The sequence below is a fragment of the Eptatretus burgeri genome, chromosome 11, assembly GCF_056783735.1.
Source record: "Eptatretus burgeri isolate ZD-2024b chromosome 11, Ebu_testis_v1, whole genome shotgun sequence".
NCBI lineage: Eukaryota > Metazoa > Chordata > Myxini > Myxiniformes > Myxinidae > Eptatretus > Eptatretus burgeri.
The window spans coordinates 27,222,394-27,237,260 of NC_140971.1; the positions used below are offsets into that span (position 1 = coordinate 27,222,394).

Genomic DNA, 14,867 nt, shown 5'->3' on the forward strand with positions numbered 1-14,867 from the left:
CACCTGCATTTCTAACACTTCACCGACCATGACCTTCCCTGTTACCACACCATGCCCAATAAAAAAACAATGTGTGCACCATACATTTCACTTCTTCACTTAAAACAACTCACAAAGCACTTCTCACCCGATCCACGCACCAGCCATTGGACAGCCACTCGTGCCCGTTTTGTTACCAATTACCCACTGTCCCGATTGTCACTCTAAAACCCAGCAGAACTTACCATGCCAATTTTCCCACAATTCATTTTTTTTTCCACTAAAGGAGGCACTTCGCCAAAATCTCACCAGCCGAGCATGGCCGTATATGCTCAGCCCAATCTAGTCTCCCCGACCCCCGACACTGATCTCCAGACCCGACCTATGAAAGGGTATCTCGGATAGACCTGGCGGTTCAGCAGGAGGATTCACCCTCTCCGAGTCTAAAAGTCTATTGGTGGGTCCCTCCATCGCCGGGTACCGGCAATATCGTTGCATGTGTCCTCTTCGCCCGCACCGGAAACAACTCCCCATAAAAGGCCCCCGTGGGTATCGGTGTAATGTCTCTTCCGGTTCCAGACCCCCTCGGCCATAACCGAATTGCTCTATTGGCTGGGCTGGACCCCGCCGCTTTGGCGCACTAACTACCGGATTATCCTTTATCAAACTTGACAGTTTCTGGCAAATTTCCTGAAACATTTTGGTAATGCCAATTTCTCCCAGCCCCCCTCCCTGATCCTGGATCTCCCCCTGTCGGATCGTCACCGATGGCCTCTCGGGCACCCGACCCGGCCGACTCCACGAGGCCAGCCTGGCCGCACACTCGGCCACTCGGTGCACGGTGGGTGGATCCTGTAGCTCCACTAGCGCTCGGACCTCAGGATCAGGAAGAGCAGCTAAAAATTTCTCGAGTGCCAGTCTGTCCCATGCCTCCACTGTAAGGTCCCGATACGCGATCCTGACTGATTGGTAAATGTCCTGTGCCAGCTCCTGCACTGTCTCACCCGGCTTTAATCTGCGGTGCTGGAGCTGGGCCCGCACCAGATCACAGTTTGCCGCGAACCCAAACCGACGGCTCAACGCCTCGCAAATGTGGGAGCTGGTCAACATCCCCTCCGCGATCACGTTTAACACATCTGCGGCTGGTCCCCGCATCGTTGCCACCAAATTCCCTGTACATTCCCGCTCATTCCACCCGTTTAGTCGGGAAATGCACTCAAATTGCGTCAGAAAAGCTTCAACGCTCCCTGACCCGTCGAAATTTACCAGGGGGATCACTTTTACGGTGGCCCGCTTCTCAGTTTCTCCCTTGTCCGAATCCAGCCCAGGGATCAAACACCCTTGTGGCTGCGTATCCAATTTCGGAGCCCATTGTGGCCAAAGACGTTTTGTGGTGAGGGTCTCATGGGTCAATTTTGCCTCCTGTTCCAAACGTTGAATGGACCGATTCACCTCTTCCCGCAGGATCTTCTGGGCCCGCACAACCTCCTCCAAGGCTCCGTCGCGAGTTTGTAGCTGCTCCTCAACCAACCCGGACACTCCACTTACAAAAGACGGCTCTACCAGGCCTTTATCCAAGACTTCATCTTGGCTCATAATTTTATCTTGTTCGTCCAAACGAGCCTCCAATCCTTTTACCTCCTCCGCCAAATTCATCCCTTGCTTCCTCAACTCTCCCCACTGTTCAACTTGCAGCTGCATACGAGCATCCACACAGGCACGATGACGTTCCAGGCTTTCATCCACTTTATCAACCCGAATGTTCGTTGCATCAATTTTATCTACCAATTTTTTTCGTACATTTTCCCCCTCCAATGTAATTTCTACCTTTGTTTCCTCCAATCTATCCTTGAATTTACTTTGTATTTCCCCCCAATTTAACATCCACACACTCCTGCATCTCAGTTTTCATTTTCTCCATCTTTTCCCACAATTCATCCCTCATTAAATCAATCCGTGCACCCAACTGTACCCCCAATTGATCTGTCATTTCTGCCCTCTGTGCCGTCATTTTTGCCATTTGTGCCGTCATTTCTGCCCTCTGTGCCGTCATGTCCCCTATTAAACGTTCCAACAGTGTCTGGATCGTCATCGCACCGGTTTCCGGCACTGCCGGCCCCGTTACGGGCAATGAAGCACGGTCCACGCTCGGAATGGGGGAGGTTCCAACCCTACCCCCGTCTCTCCCCTCTTCCCCCGACTCGCTGCCAGACACGTGGCCTTCCTCCTCAAACATCTGCACATCCGCCATGGTGCAGAAGTCCCGTTTGCCGCCAATTAATTTAAATTTGAAAAATCCCGCCAAAATTTTCCCGCGCTCGCGCGCTTTTCTGTAGTAATTTTAGATTCCAATTCGTGGCGAGATTTTAATCCTGGTATATAATTTAGAGGGGTTCGAACATCCAACACCCTGACACCAATGTGACGTCCACAGGACTTGAACAGTCCAGCCAACGTAGAATGAGCCGAAACGATGGAGGCGGTTTATTTATTTATAACCCAAACATGGCGGTTCTAATCGCTCTACCGCAAACGGGACGTGGAAGGTGGCACGGGTCACTTTTCACTGAGTTGATGATGTTTATTTGTTTTTATTACCAGAAATAACAAGACTCGGCAAGAAGAGGGATCCGGGGCGATTCGACGGGATGGTGTGGGATCGGGCATGGGGAAAACACAGACAATTCCAATGAATATACAGTTCTCAATCCCTCTAAGGCGCCAAGCACACACACACACACACACACACACACACACACACACACACACACACACACACACACACACACACACACACACACACACACACACACACACACACACACACACACACACACACACAAAACGTAGCTATTTCTGGTGGTCAGGCTGGACCGTGGTGTGGACGCAACTGTCCCTGGATCGGCGTCGGACGAGCTGGCCTTGCTCTCGTCAGGGGGGCAGGAGAAACCGTGGTGCTGTCGACCTTCTGGTCTTGGCCCAAGTCCGCTCACAGCCGCCAGGGAACTAGTTCTGGCGCCAAGTTGCGAGCAGGAGAGGGAGGCAGGTCCGCCCGCCGTTCGACCCCGTACTCCGAGTCAGCAGAACCCCAGAGCCAACCAAGGTGAGGGACGAGGCTCAGCAAGGCTCCAAGACACGATCAAGAACACGATCGTGTCAGCACAACAACAAGGACGCTCCCCGCGCAACAGCCTCCCCACCAAAAAAACACGATCTTTTTGGTTGTAATCTTCTTCCTCTTCCTTTTTCGACCCCGAACAGAACCTTTTTATCCTTGGTCCTCGTCACTTCAATCGAGCCGTTTATTGGCCCACCGCCATCGCCTTCCACCAATCGTGATCACGGGGCGGAGCCATCCGCTGCACTGTCCTGTCTCCAGTGGCCAGTCTCCAGAGAATACCAAAAAGGGGTTTACGCAGACACTTACCCTATCCCGTGTCCCTATCTAATTACGTGACAATTATCATTCCCCCCCTTGAAGAAATGAACATTTACTAGACAACTTATCACCACTGAATTGCTACTTATTACATCGAGATCCTGGTAAACTCGAACAGCATGGCATACCTAATTAAACATCCTAATTACCCTTTGAATGCATACCCCCCCCTCAAACGTAACAATACTATCTCCTCCTAAATATTTAGGCAGAAATTCGCCCGACTTTGTAGTTATAATCACAAGGACCAAAGGTGCCAGAGCAGTGCAATTTGACCCCACCCCCTGGACCAGGGGTCAATCATAAAAAAATGCAATTCCAGACAAATTTTTAAACATCTTTTAATGAAAGTTTGTATATGCAATGAACATTGGAAGCCGCATGAAAGATGTAACGATTCTTTTGGATTTGATCTCCGGTGCATGGGGTGGGAACATGTGGTCATCGGCATAAAAACTGGAGTGGGGGGGGGGGGAAAGGAAGATTAAACTCAGAATTTGATTTTGGGTCATTCCGAGAGAAACTTTCACATCTTCCAACTTTGCTTTCGGTGGGAAGCATGGGGGATTTGTGATGGCATGCCAGACTCCACTCTAGTTATGCTTCAGTCACATTTGGCTCGGCGGCCTTTGAGTAGAAAAAAAAATAATAATAAATCTACGGCCACTAGCAATTATAGGGCGGCCACTAGCAATTATAGGGCGGCCACAGTATTTCCACGGTCACACAATGTAGCAGTCACATATGTTTTTATTTTTCGGGTAGCCGCACGAGGTATTTAGAAATTGTGGAGACCGAAAATGTGGGGGTGCCGTTCGGTCTTTGATTTGATGTCGCACGGTGACCTTAGGGCGTCCCTGCAGCAGCCTTAGAATTTTCAAGGGAGATGCAAGGTAGCCTCAAGGTGCCCGCAAGGCGACCGCAGGGGGGCCCTAAGGCGAACAGTAATGGTAACGAATGGGTATATATATATACCAGTTTTTTCATATGTATATCATATCTCATATCTGTCATGTAGATTGTGGACCGGGTTATATACAGATGGCGCTGGTTGTTCCTCAACGGCAGAGGCTGGGCTACCTGCACATGATAAGAATTCATTGATAAATGATAAAATTCATGATAAAAAATTCATTTTTCATCGATAAGAGCCTACGCAGCCACACGAATAACGCAAGCCCACTGTACGCCCTACGTACGGTCGACGTGGAACACATCTACGTCATGGCTATGGCTTGTCGAATTGCTACGGCCAACCTAGAAATGAAAAAAGTTATAACTCCACGCTTTAATTCCACGGAGACCCATACAGCCTGTAAAAGATAGCCATACGGCGTAGGGCCACCCTGAGGCCACCTCAGAAACTCTGCGACCGCCGCATGTCTGTCAATTCGGGGGGGGGGGGGGTACGGCCACCGTATCCTAGCCGGAGAGCAACCGTGACTCAGGCTTTACCCTCGCCAGAGGAGAGGGTATTGCATTTGGATGCGTTTGTTTGTCCACACAGAACTTTCATGTTTTTCTCCGCAACCGCTTGTCAGATTGAGACAACATTTTCACCATCGGATTGCCTACTCATGTAGAATGTTTGAATTATGTCATTGGTCACGTGGTGGTGGCATCCATGTTGGAAAAGAGGGAAAATAATAATAATAATAATAATAATAATAATAATAATAATAATAAAATTAAAAAAAAAAAAAAAAAAAAAAAAAAAAAAAACTTTGGACCTCTATCTCTGAAACCACACCAAGGAAAAAAAAATTGAAACTTGGCACATGCCAAGTACTCATGGGGAATGAGTTCAAGTCGTTATGACTTCCTAATTGCATATGTAGAACACTACATCCGATCAGTATGAAAATTTGAGTTTATCTCGGAATAAATTGATCCACAGAAAAGAAGAAAAAATTGACAGTGACATGATTCAGAAGCAATATTGCTTAATTAAAAATAAAATAAAATAAAAATAAAAAACACCCTTCAATAATCTTCCCCGAAATTGTTGAACAGATCTAAGCTAAATTTTACACGTATGACCGCCTATACATGAGGAACAAAACCTTCATACATATGACGTCATAGGTCACATTGTTTGGCAGCAATACTGGATTTACCCTAAAACCGATTAAAAAAAAAAAAATCTTCTCCAGAACGGCTGGACAGATCGAGGGGAAACTTCACACATGTTCCCCAAGCCTTGGGGGTTCCAGGGTATTCACGAATAATTGATGTCACATGGTCTGGCAGCTAATGTTGGATTAAGCAAAACCTTTTTAAAATTCTTTTGAACCACTTCATCGATCAACATGAAACTTCACAATTACGATCTAGTAGTGATAGGGAATATACGTTTTAAATATCAACCTGATCGGATGCACGGTCTGGCAGCCAGAATATTTTGTTTTTTTGATCTGCATTCATTTAGATTTTTTTTTCCTTTTTTTTGAATAATGCTCACTTGAATGCACCTGAATGGATTTGAGGGTAGAGGAGCAACATCTGAAACCCGAATTCTACTCAGGTTCCTCCTGGTGACATCTTTGCTTGTTTGGGTTCCTTCTGATTACTCCAATGCAGGACTTGTACCTATTTGGTTTTCCATTTGATTTGAAATTAATTAATTTTAGTCCCATTCTGAATTGAACTGAATAATAACAAGTGAAATCCTTCAATACAGCACGTGTGGTGAAGCAAATGAGTACACTAATGTTATTGAAAGAACCACTTATCACTTTGCTACCAATATCTCTCATAATTGTAAGTAAATTTCAACTACTAATGCATGACGAAACACTTGTTTATGGCTAATATTAAAGAGAATTATGGCATAAAAAGAACTTAGCTTTCAGCGTTCGGCATAAAATGCCATGGTGGGCAGAAATGATGTCTTTCGTTCGTACATGAGAGGGGAGCGTTTCTTGGTTTTTTTTTTTCTGTCAAGCAATAAATTCAATGGTTTTCACATTTATAACACATTAGTTTCACAAATTTCCATTGAAATACTCGGGTATTTCTGTCAATTGTCGCCATTTCCGTCGAGGTTACGCACTGCCATCTACCGGACGGCCGTCATTGGTTCACTTGAGGCACAGGAACATTTCAAACTCGGTGAAATTGTATACAGCGCACGCGCTGTAATAATAAATGTCATGGGTCAGGGTCAAGTGTCCGATCAAAGTGGGACGTCTTCGTACCCGGTCATCACTGCCAGCAGTTATAAAGTGATAGTTATGTCTTATTAATTACATAACACCAGTACAAAAAACACCACATAAAACAAGTCCTGGTGAGGGTCTGCAATCTCTGATTGCTCTTCTTGTTCTTATAGTTTTTGCTTCATGTATTCCTTCCCACAAACATTTGCTTTGTTCATTCATAAATATATCTGGTCTTAGGATTAGATTCTGCAAGTTTGGATTGCCTCATTTGATGGCTTATGCTAGTTGCAGTGTAGTTTGAAAAGCCAAATCAAAGAGGTCTCAGGCCACGCTTTCGACCAATGGTTACTCAGCCAAATTAGATGGGTTGTGAGCATCTAATCGGCACTTCTTCTGGTTAATTCCACGGTCCCAATTATTGTGATGTGGCAAACAGGCCTGTAAACTTAGCTGGCGGTTGCAGTTGTTTTGACACGATCCACAGGACTCGGACCAGTCTCATGGCTACAACAATATATTTTTTGTGGAAAAGGCTTTTAGTGCATTAAACAAGCTTCATAAAAGCACAGAAATTTATTTAATACGTCTCAACATAAGCATAAAGCAATTGTGATATGACATATCTATCACTTATGCAATAGACACAGTCTACCTACCCTGGTGTTCAGGTTTAAGAATCATCCCCATGAGCCTAAGTTTTGCATTACCCTTTGTGAAATCTTTGTGCATTAAAGCACTCACTCGGCCTTGTGACAATTATCGGTGGGAGAATGGGACAGGCACTGTCAGCCAGCAGCCCATTACCTTAGAGCTTGGACATGAAGGGTCATGAGGGGGTCACTCCACCCCAGACTGAGCTCTGGCCCAAACGTGAGCAAGAGGGGAGGGGGGGAAGGAAGCACATTAGGGCAGGAGGTGTGGACCAGAAAGCACATGCAGGAGTGGGGTGGTTTGAGGAGTTCCCAAGCCAAGCACAACAGAAAGCGGAGTGATTTTGCCAGGCTGTCCTGCTGCACCACACCCCTCCTTCCCCTTTGTGTGTGCCAGGACAACTCACTGATCATGCCCGAGGGGACGTGACTGGTCTGCCACATCGACAAAGCTTGGATATTTCCTGTCTTACACACCTCCATACCATGGTGTGCTTGATTGGGCCCCAAGGCATAGGATATCCCATTAGTTTGGTTTGTTACATACTGGTTATATGTTTTTATCGCTTCCTGTATATTCCCCTGTGCTATTTGTTTATTAAATATACCTGGTCTCAGGGTGAATTATGGTTGTCATGGTTCTCCTGTAGTGATTAAGAAAGACCAGAGGGCTAATTGGCAGTGGCATGCAATGCCGCATATCCAGACTGCACTGTGTTCCTCTCAGCCCTAACTGGGAATGAGGTAAACAGTATTTTTAAGGTGTACAAGTATTTAAGATGTCAACGTTTTCAATGGGCATGTGTCAGAACGTGTTTGTGGATTTTTTTTTGTACCCATGACCTGACCTTGAATACCCCCAGCACCAATACAAAAGCAGTTGGACACTGACCAGGCCGTTTTTTTGGGGGGTGGGGGGGGTTTACGATTTTCAGAACACCATGTCAAGAATGTGCTTCATTTTGTGGGGTGGGGAAGGGACAAGATTAAAACCTTGCCCAAATTCTGAAGTTTCAACACCCAAATTTTTTTTGGGCCTCGGTGCTTCAGTGCGGCGATGAAAGAATAACGTATAAATACACAAACACACAAACTCCCGACCGCATTTGATAATGACTCTGGGTTGTGCATGGTGAAGCGAGATATAAAAGTTTTCACGCGGCAGGCGGTGCTCATCACTCCCAGTACCCTGCAGTAAGGGCTGTATGAGAGGTGCTTCCAGTGCTTTCACTGCTCAATTTGGAGTCACACATTGATTGGTATATAACCGCAAGGTTTCAGTCACAAGTGGATGGAAACTCACTGTTACCTTGATGCCTTGATGCTCTAATGCCCTAATAAGGGTGAAACCAGTCAGTAACCACTTTCATTCATTTGCGACAGCTTCTGAAATTTACACATCACATTAAACATCGTAATTAGCACTGCAAGAAGCTCTTCCGAGAATTGCAAACATAACCATGCATCATGCAGTGACATCATAGCATTCAGCTTCGGTCGGAGAACAGGGGCATTCCATGTCAAGTGTACACACCCTCCCGATACATACCTCATTTTCTCCCCTTATTTTGGTCATTTATTCACTTGGGTGAAAAAAACTCAAAATACCAACTTTTAGACCTGTGGGCCCATCGGGGCCCATTTTAGGGGCCCCCCAGATTTGGGCACCACCGGCTGCCCCACAATCTTCCAGAGGCCATATCACAGGTTGTCGTGGTCCGATTTGGCTGATCTTGGGATCAAAATGCTCGTAAAAGCGAGATCTTTCGAATCACGTAAAGTAAAATCACTCCGAAACAGCTATTCAAAAAGTTATAGTTTGGGGCGCCCTTTGAGCTTGGGCCCCCGCTCCCCAGCCAAACCGATGGTCCCGATTTTTTCGTGTGAGAATATCCCTTAATATACTCCAACACCTCAGCATAAATGAAAATGGGATCTCAATGGGTTCAAGTGTGATGATGGTTATATTGTTCGGGGACTAGGGTGCTGGACAAACAATACGCCACAATACATAGCACAATATTTGAACACAAGATTTCCAATACACTATATTAGTATATTGTACACAAATTTTCCACAGGCACATGCAGGAACTGGAAGGGATACTAGTAAGAGTAAGAGTTTTTCCTCGCATATTATAGTCAAGATTTTTTGCCAACCAATGTTTTATTTGACAGCTGTGTTTCTTTTTTACTAATTGTTTAGGTTCCACCTGAGCAGTTTTGGGTTCTACGGAAAGATGCATATCAGAAATGTCTAAAATGCAGTGATCGTCAATGCCAGGAAAAAAGAAACTATTTGCGGGCCCGTTTGGATGAAGAAAATTCACTTTCACTTCATGAGTGTCCTGAAAGGCTTCCATGATGCAGGCAAGCCACCATTTTCCATCATAGTGCACTGTGACATAACTTGAGAGTTTCCCGTTAAAAGTTGGTGTAGATTTTGAAATAGCCGACTCGATACGGTGTTCCTCGCTCAGGCTGAATTTGCGTACTTGAAAAGCAGTTTCAGAAATAGGGATGAAAATATGAAAGCATGAAACAAAGTTTTTGAGTTCCAGCTATGGTTTTGGCCGTTTTTAACCTTTCTTCCAGATTTCGTTCTTCCTCGTCATACGCCTCTTGGATCCCGTAACCGAACTTCATTTCATTCAAACCATTTTCAAAGGCGAAAAGATCTTTTGGAGAAATAATTTGACTGTCGTAAGGTCTACGCAGGCTCTCACGTGTTGCTTCTCGTTTGACTGTACCTCCTACGCCATCTGAAGGGACCTTGCCATGACTTGTGGCAAAAAAATGCCATTCTGCGTCAATACCATACTCTGAGTTGAGACGACATAGGTTTATGAAGGCTTTGCAATTCTTATATTGGCCAGCGCAACCATCTGAGAAATAGTAAAGTTTCTTTACATTTCCAAAGCTAGATTTTAAGTGTTCAATGAGCATTCTTTGGAAGAGGTGGACTGAGACAACGTCGTGAGTATTGCATTCTGATATAATCGTGAACAAATCGTGGTTTAATTTGCCATCGTCTGATGTGAAATAGTAAACCCAGGGGTGAATTGTCACTTGAGAGCAGTTCCAATGGAATCCTTGGGTCGCATACTGTACGACAAACTAATAGTACTCTGAGAAGTCTCCAATAATGACAAATTCTCCTTCACCGATTTTGTCTTTCTTACTTTTCAGAAAATGAGATTGGGCCTTGGCAATGAAGTCGTGTCTCACAAATTTCACTGCGCATTCACAGAATTGATTAATGAATTCTTCCAAAGGCAGGACCATGGAGCTCAGTTCAGATCTGTCGGTGGATGTCCACCGTTTAAACTGAATTTCATCAATATCCTCTAGTTCATAAGCACTCAGTAGCTCGGTTTTGAAGTCTTCAATTGATGGGCAACTTTCGCAAGTTCTGAAATACCATGCCGGTTGTGCTGGGTTACAAACTATGCGTGCTATCACATGATGATAGCAAGGAAGTTTGGCTATCTGTGGCATTTTGGAACCAAATATCACGAGTTTCACATTTTGATGTATCGCACATACACATACAGTGTGTGTACCGCCTGAACCGGCTAGGACACACTCCGAGGGACGGAGCATGGCGAACTTGGCAAATCCAACTATCACGCCAGGGTTCTTCTCCTTGAATTTCTGAAACAGTTCCTTGAGATTGTTTCGTACCAGGCGCTTCTGAATTTTGTCTTTTCCATGTTCATTCCTGACCACTACACAGTCCTTTATTGCCGGCATTATTCGGCTGACTTCATCACTTCGGTTACGGAGGATTTCACTTCGTCAGGCAATATTTTACCCTGTTTGGGATTTGGAGACAATAGCATACCATTTTCTTTCTCAAAAATGTTGGCTTGCACAGCAATTCTTTGGGAGAAACTGAATTCACTCATCATCCCTCTGATGCTCATATTCCTAGCAAATATTGTGAGTATACATATTTGCTCTGAACGGCGAGAAAAAACGCATTTTCTTTCAGGCTTTTGATCACATCTGGCATGCAGTTTTTATCACATTTTGACGCTGTATCTTGCGTTTTCTCCGCAGTGCTTGGTCCAGCAACTAGTTCCAATTTCTTTCGCACAGAATCTTCCACTTTATTTCGCTTTTCAGGAACGTACCCTGGGTTCCTTTCCACCTTTCACCTATCATCGATAATGACTGATTTAACAGGTCAACTTCTGCTTCTCGCTCAAAAACCTCCTCGTCCTCATCTGTTGAAATAGATTCTGCAATGCTTTCGATAGTACCTTCTGATGATAATTTCGAACTGGTCGAAGACGATTATTCAATACGCTCAGGTGACAACTGAGTTTTTTTCTGCACAACTACAAAGTCGTCATCTTTTTACACCTTTGAAGAAAATTTCATCAAGACATCATTTGACACATTGCAAAGATCTTTTTTGTCGTTTTGTTTTATGGCAGCTGAACGGATCGCAACAGTATTTTCGGAACTCCTTTCAATCTTCAGTCACTATGCTTACTGCAAAAACTGAGATTAGTCCATAACTTAATTCGATGATGGTTATACAAAAAATGTACACTTAAAATTCAATAGACAATAATTTTTCATAAATGATGCAATATATATATATATATATATATATATATATATATATATATATATATATATATATATATATATATATATATATATATATATATATATATATATATATATATATATATATATATATATATATATATATATATATATATACATATATATATATCCTGGTGTTGGTGCAGTGGTTAGGACAGCGGCTTGGGATCCAAAAGGTCCCGAGTTCAAGCCCCGTTGGGCCACTGAATTAATACACCAGGGGGTTGACTCAGCCTGTCATCCTTCCGAGGTCGGCGAAATGAGTACCAGTATACTGGGCCGGTGTATACCCCGGTTAAAATAGGTGTACCATATCCCTGTGTCGTAAGAGGCGACCAGGGTTGCGTCAGGAAGGGCATCCGGCGTAAAACATGTGCCAAATCACTATGCGGATCATACGGATGATCCGCTGTGGCGACCCCTAACGGGAGCAGCCGAAAGAAGAAGAAGAAGAAGAAATATATATATATATATATATATATATATATATATATATATATATATATATATATATATATATATATATATATATATATATATATATATATATATATATATATATATAATAGTCCAGAGATGATGATTGTCAATTTCAGACATAAAGTCGCCTGCCAGCAGGTGATGTCATTGGAACAATGACGACAAACGTCGCCCAATGTTGAATCAAGAATTAGTGATATGTGGACCGCGAACAATAAAACCATCATCACACTTGAACCCATTGAGATCCCATTTTCATTTATGCTGAGGTGTTGGAGTATATGAAGGGGTATTTTCACACGAAAAAAAATCAGGAACATCGGTTTGGCTGGGGGGTGGGGGCCCAAGGTCAAAGGGCTCCCCAAACTACAACTTTTTGAATTACTGTTTGAGTGATTTTACTTTACGCGATTCGAAAGATCTCGCTTTTACGAGCATTTTGATACCAAGATCATCCAAATCAGACCACTACAACCTGTGATGTGGCCACTGGAAGATTGTGGGTCAACCGGGGGTGCCCAAAGTTTGGGAGGGGGGCTAAAATGGGCCCCGATGGGCCCCCAGGACTCAAAATTGACAATGTTTTACCGTGGATACAAACACTTGCACAAAAAAAGCGAAATCTGAGACGATGTGTCAATTTCACTGTAAAATGTGTACACCTGACATGGAACGCCCCAACAGCTTTACTTCATAATTGTTCCCAATCATATTCAATAAAGACTCCAGGTTGTGTGGGATGAAGCGAGATAAGTTTCCACGTGGCAGTTGGTGCTTATTGCTCCTGGTACCATGCCGTAAGGACTGCATGGGACGCATTTCCGGCACTGTCATCACTCTGGAGTCACATAATGATTGATGCAAGTACGAGACCAGTAGGAAATTTATTGAGAACTGATTAAATAATTTTTTCTATTTGAAACATAAAGCACTTTCAAGGGATTTCCATAAACTCCAAGATACAACACTTGATTTTTTTTTCTTTCTTTCTCCAATTACAAGTCTATCTACATATAATCAATAAGCTTGACCCCCTTATATCTTGAGAACTGCCACAACTCAATTTGGGATCAAATAAAGTCGTTTTTGGATTATGTTCGAGTCAATCTTTTCCCAACAATGTTGTAATGAACACCATAGCAGTCAAACTGCTCACATACATTTTATCTTTCTCTCAAATGTATTCACCCTTAATTTATTCTGTTGACAAAGTTGGTCAATAACAAAACTAGAAGGGCACTCGGCAAAGTGCATACCTCCGCCACATAATGCCTGATCCACGAGAATACATCGGCCCAATAAGTTTTTGAAATATTGTTGCGGTTCTGCAAAACTGCATGCCTCCAAGGCAATGGCACCCAACACAGTGATCCCCAGGCAGTTACCTCGTTAGTCTTCATACAGTCAGACGTTCTCCTGATGTCTAATGGGTTAACGCGACGAAGTGCGTTGTGTGGGTGTTACAGCTTGGTCTAATTATATCTCCATCTTCCAATCAATTCTGATTTTCATTCCAACCCTTTCCTTTTATCCACGATGCAAATCGAAGCAGGCACCGCACTCAGCCACCCTATGAGAAACTCTCCAACAATGTACAGGATACACATTGCACGCCCTTTCATACGAATCTGCATGCCGATTTACAACGGCGTCTCACCTTGCTCCACCTCAACCACCAACATCTCCCACACACAGGGGAAAAAAATTAATAAATAAAAAGAAAAAGAATCGCCCCTCACCTCCACATCGATACAATTTGCCACCAAACGAGCATGCTTGCACAGCACAGGGCACTCGAACCGTGTGGCATGGGGACAGGCCAAGCACGTTAACAGCACCAACCACAGCGAGTCAGGGGTCCCCCGAACGGGCATGCGGGACCGACACGACCCTCGTCCAGTCGCCAGAACACGGCCTGGGAGTTCGGTGCAGGGCTATAGGACGTGTCGCGCCGGATTGTGAATGAGGCAGCTTCCAGCCCCAGGAACCTGGCAAGGCGGGGAGGAATGGAAGGGCACGATTCGGATGACGGCGCGTCGCTTCGGGTCGTCACCCCACACTTCACCCGTGGCTTATAAAAGGCAGTCAGCAAAGCCGTCCGCCCACCCTCTCCATCCGCCTGCCTTGCATTGTCTCCACCTTTTTGCTACGCCACCCTCTTACCTGCAACTTGTCTGCCTTTCGCTGCATCTGCACTTGGGGTTGGTGTGCGACAGACCTTCTGGACCAGTACGGAGCACACATTTCCACAAGCCCCGGCAAAGTGATCAACACACAGACTCTTAAGGTGGGATCGCTCAAACGGAGCTTCCCCCAAAGTATACTGGGTTGCACATTCGGCTGACTGCACCAGGTATTGATTGAGAGAGGCCGTTGGTTCTTATCTGCTCTCCTTTCTTCTGGCTAACTAGTGTGAGATAGACAGACAGAGGGAGAGCACCTGTCATAGCCCAAGTTAAGATCGTAGAAGATAAAACAGGATAAGTCTGCTCTGTGCTTTTGTAAATTGCTTGCCTTTTGGTGCACCCCACAAATTCCT

General features: G+C 44.5%; 1 protein-coding gene across 5 annotated transcripts in view; it reads right to left on the reverse strand.

Annotated features, from left to right (window-relative positions):
• Nucleotides 1-14,867, reverse strand: part of LOC147016725 (kinesin-like protein KIF2A) — a 105,655-nt gene that overhangs the window by 75,949 nt on the left and 14,839 nt on the right. Inside the window, exon 2 of one of the 5 annotated variants that reach the window (XM_085847867.1) lies at nt 14,068-14,316. The exons of 3 other annotated variants lie outside the window; for them this stretch is intronic. In XM_085847867.1, the coding sequence (XP_085703993.1) occupies nt 14,068-14,202 (135 nt within the window). In that variant the 5' untranslated portion in view covers nt 14,203-14,316. Of the gene's footprint in view, nt 1-14,067; nt 14,317-14,867 lie in introns of those variants that run through there. One more of the 5 variants, XM_085847870.1, reaches the window with a different exon arrangement.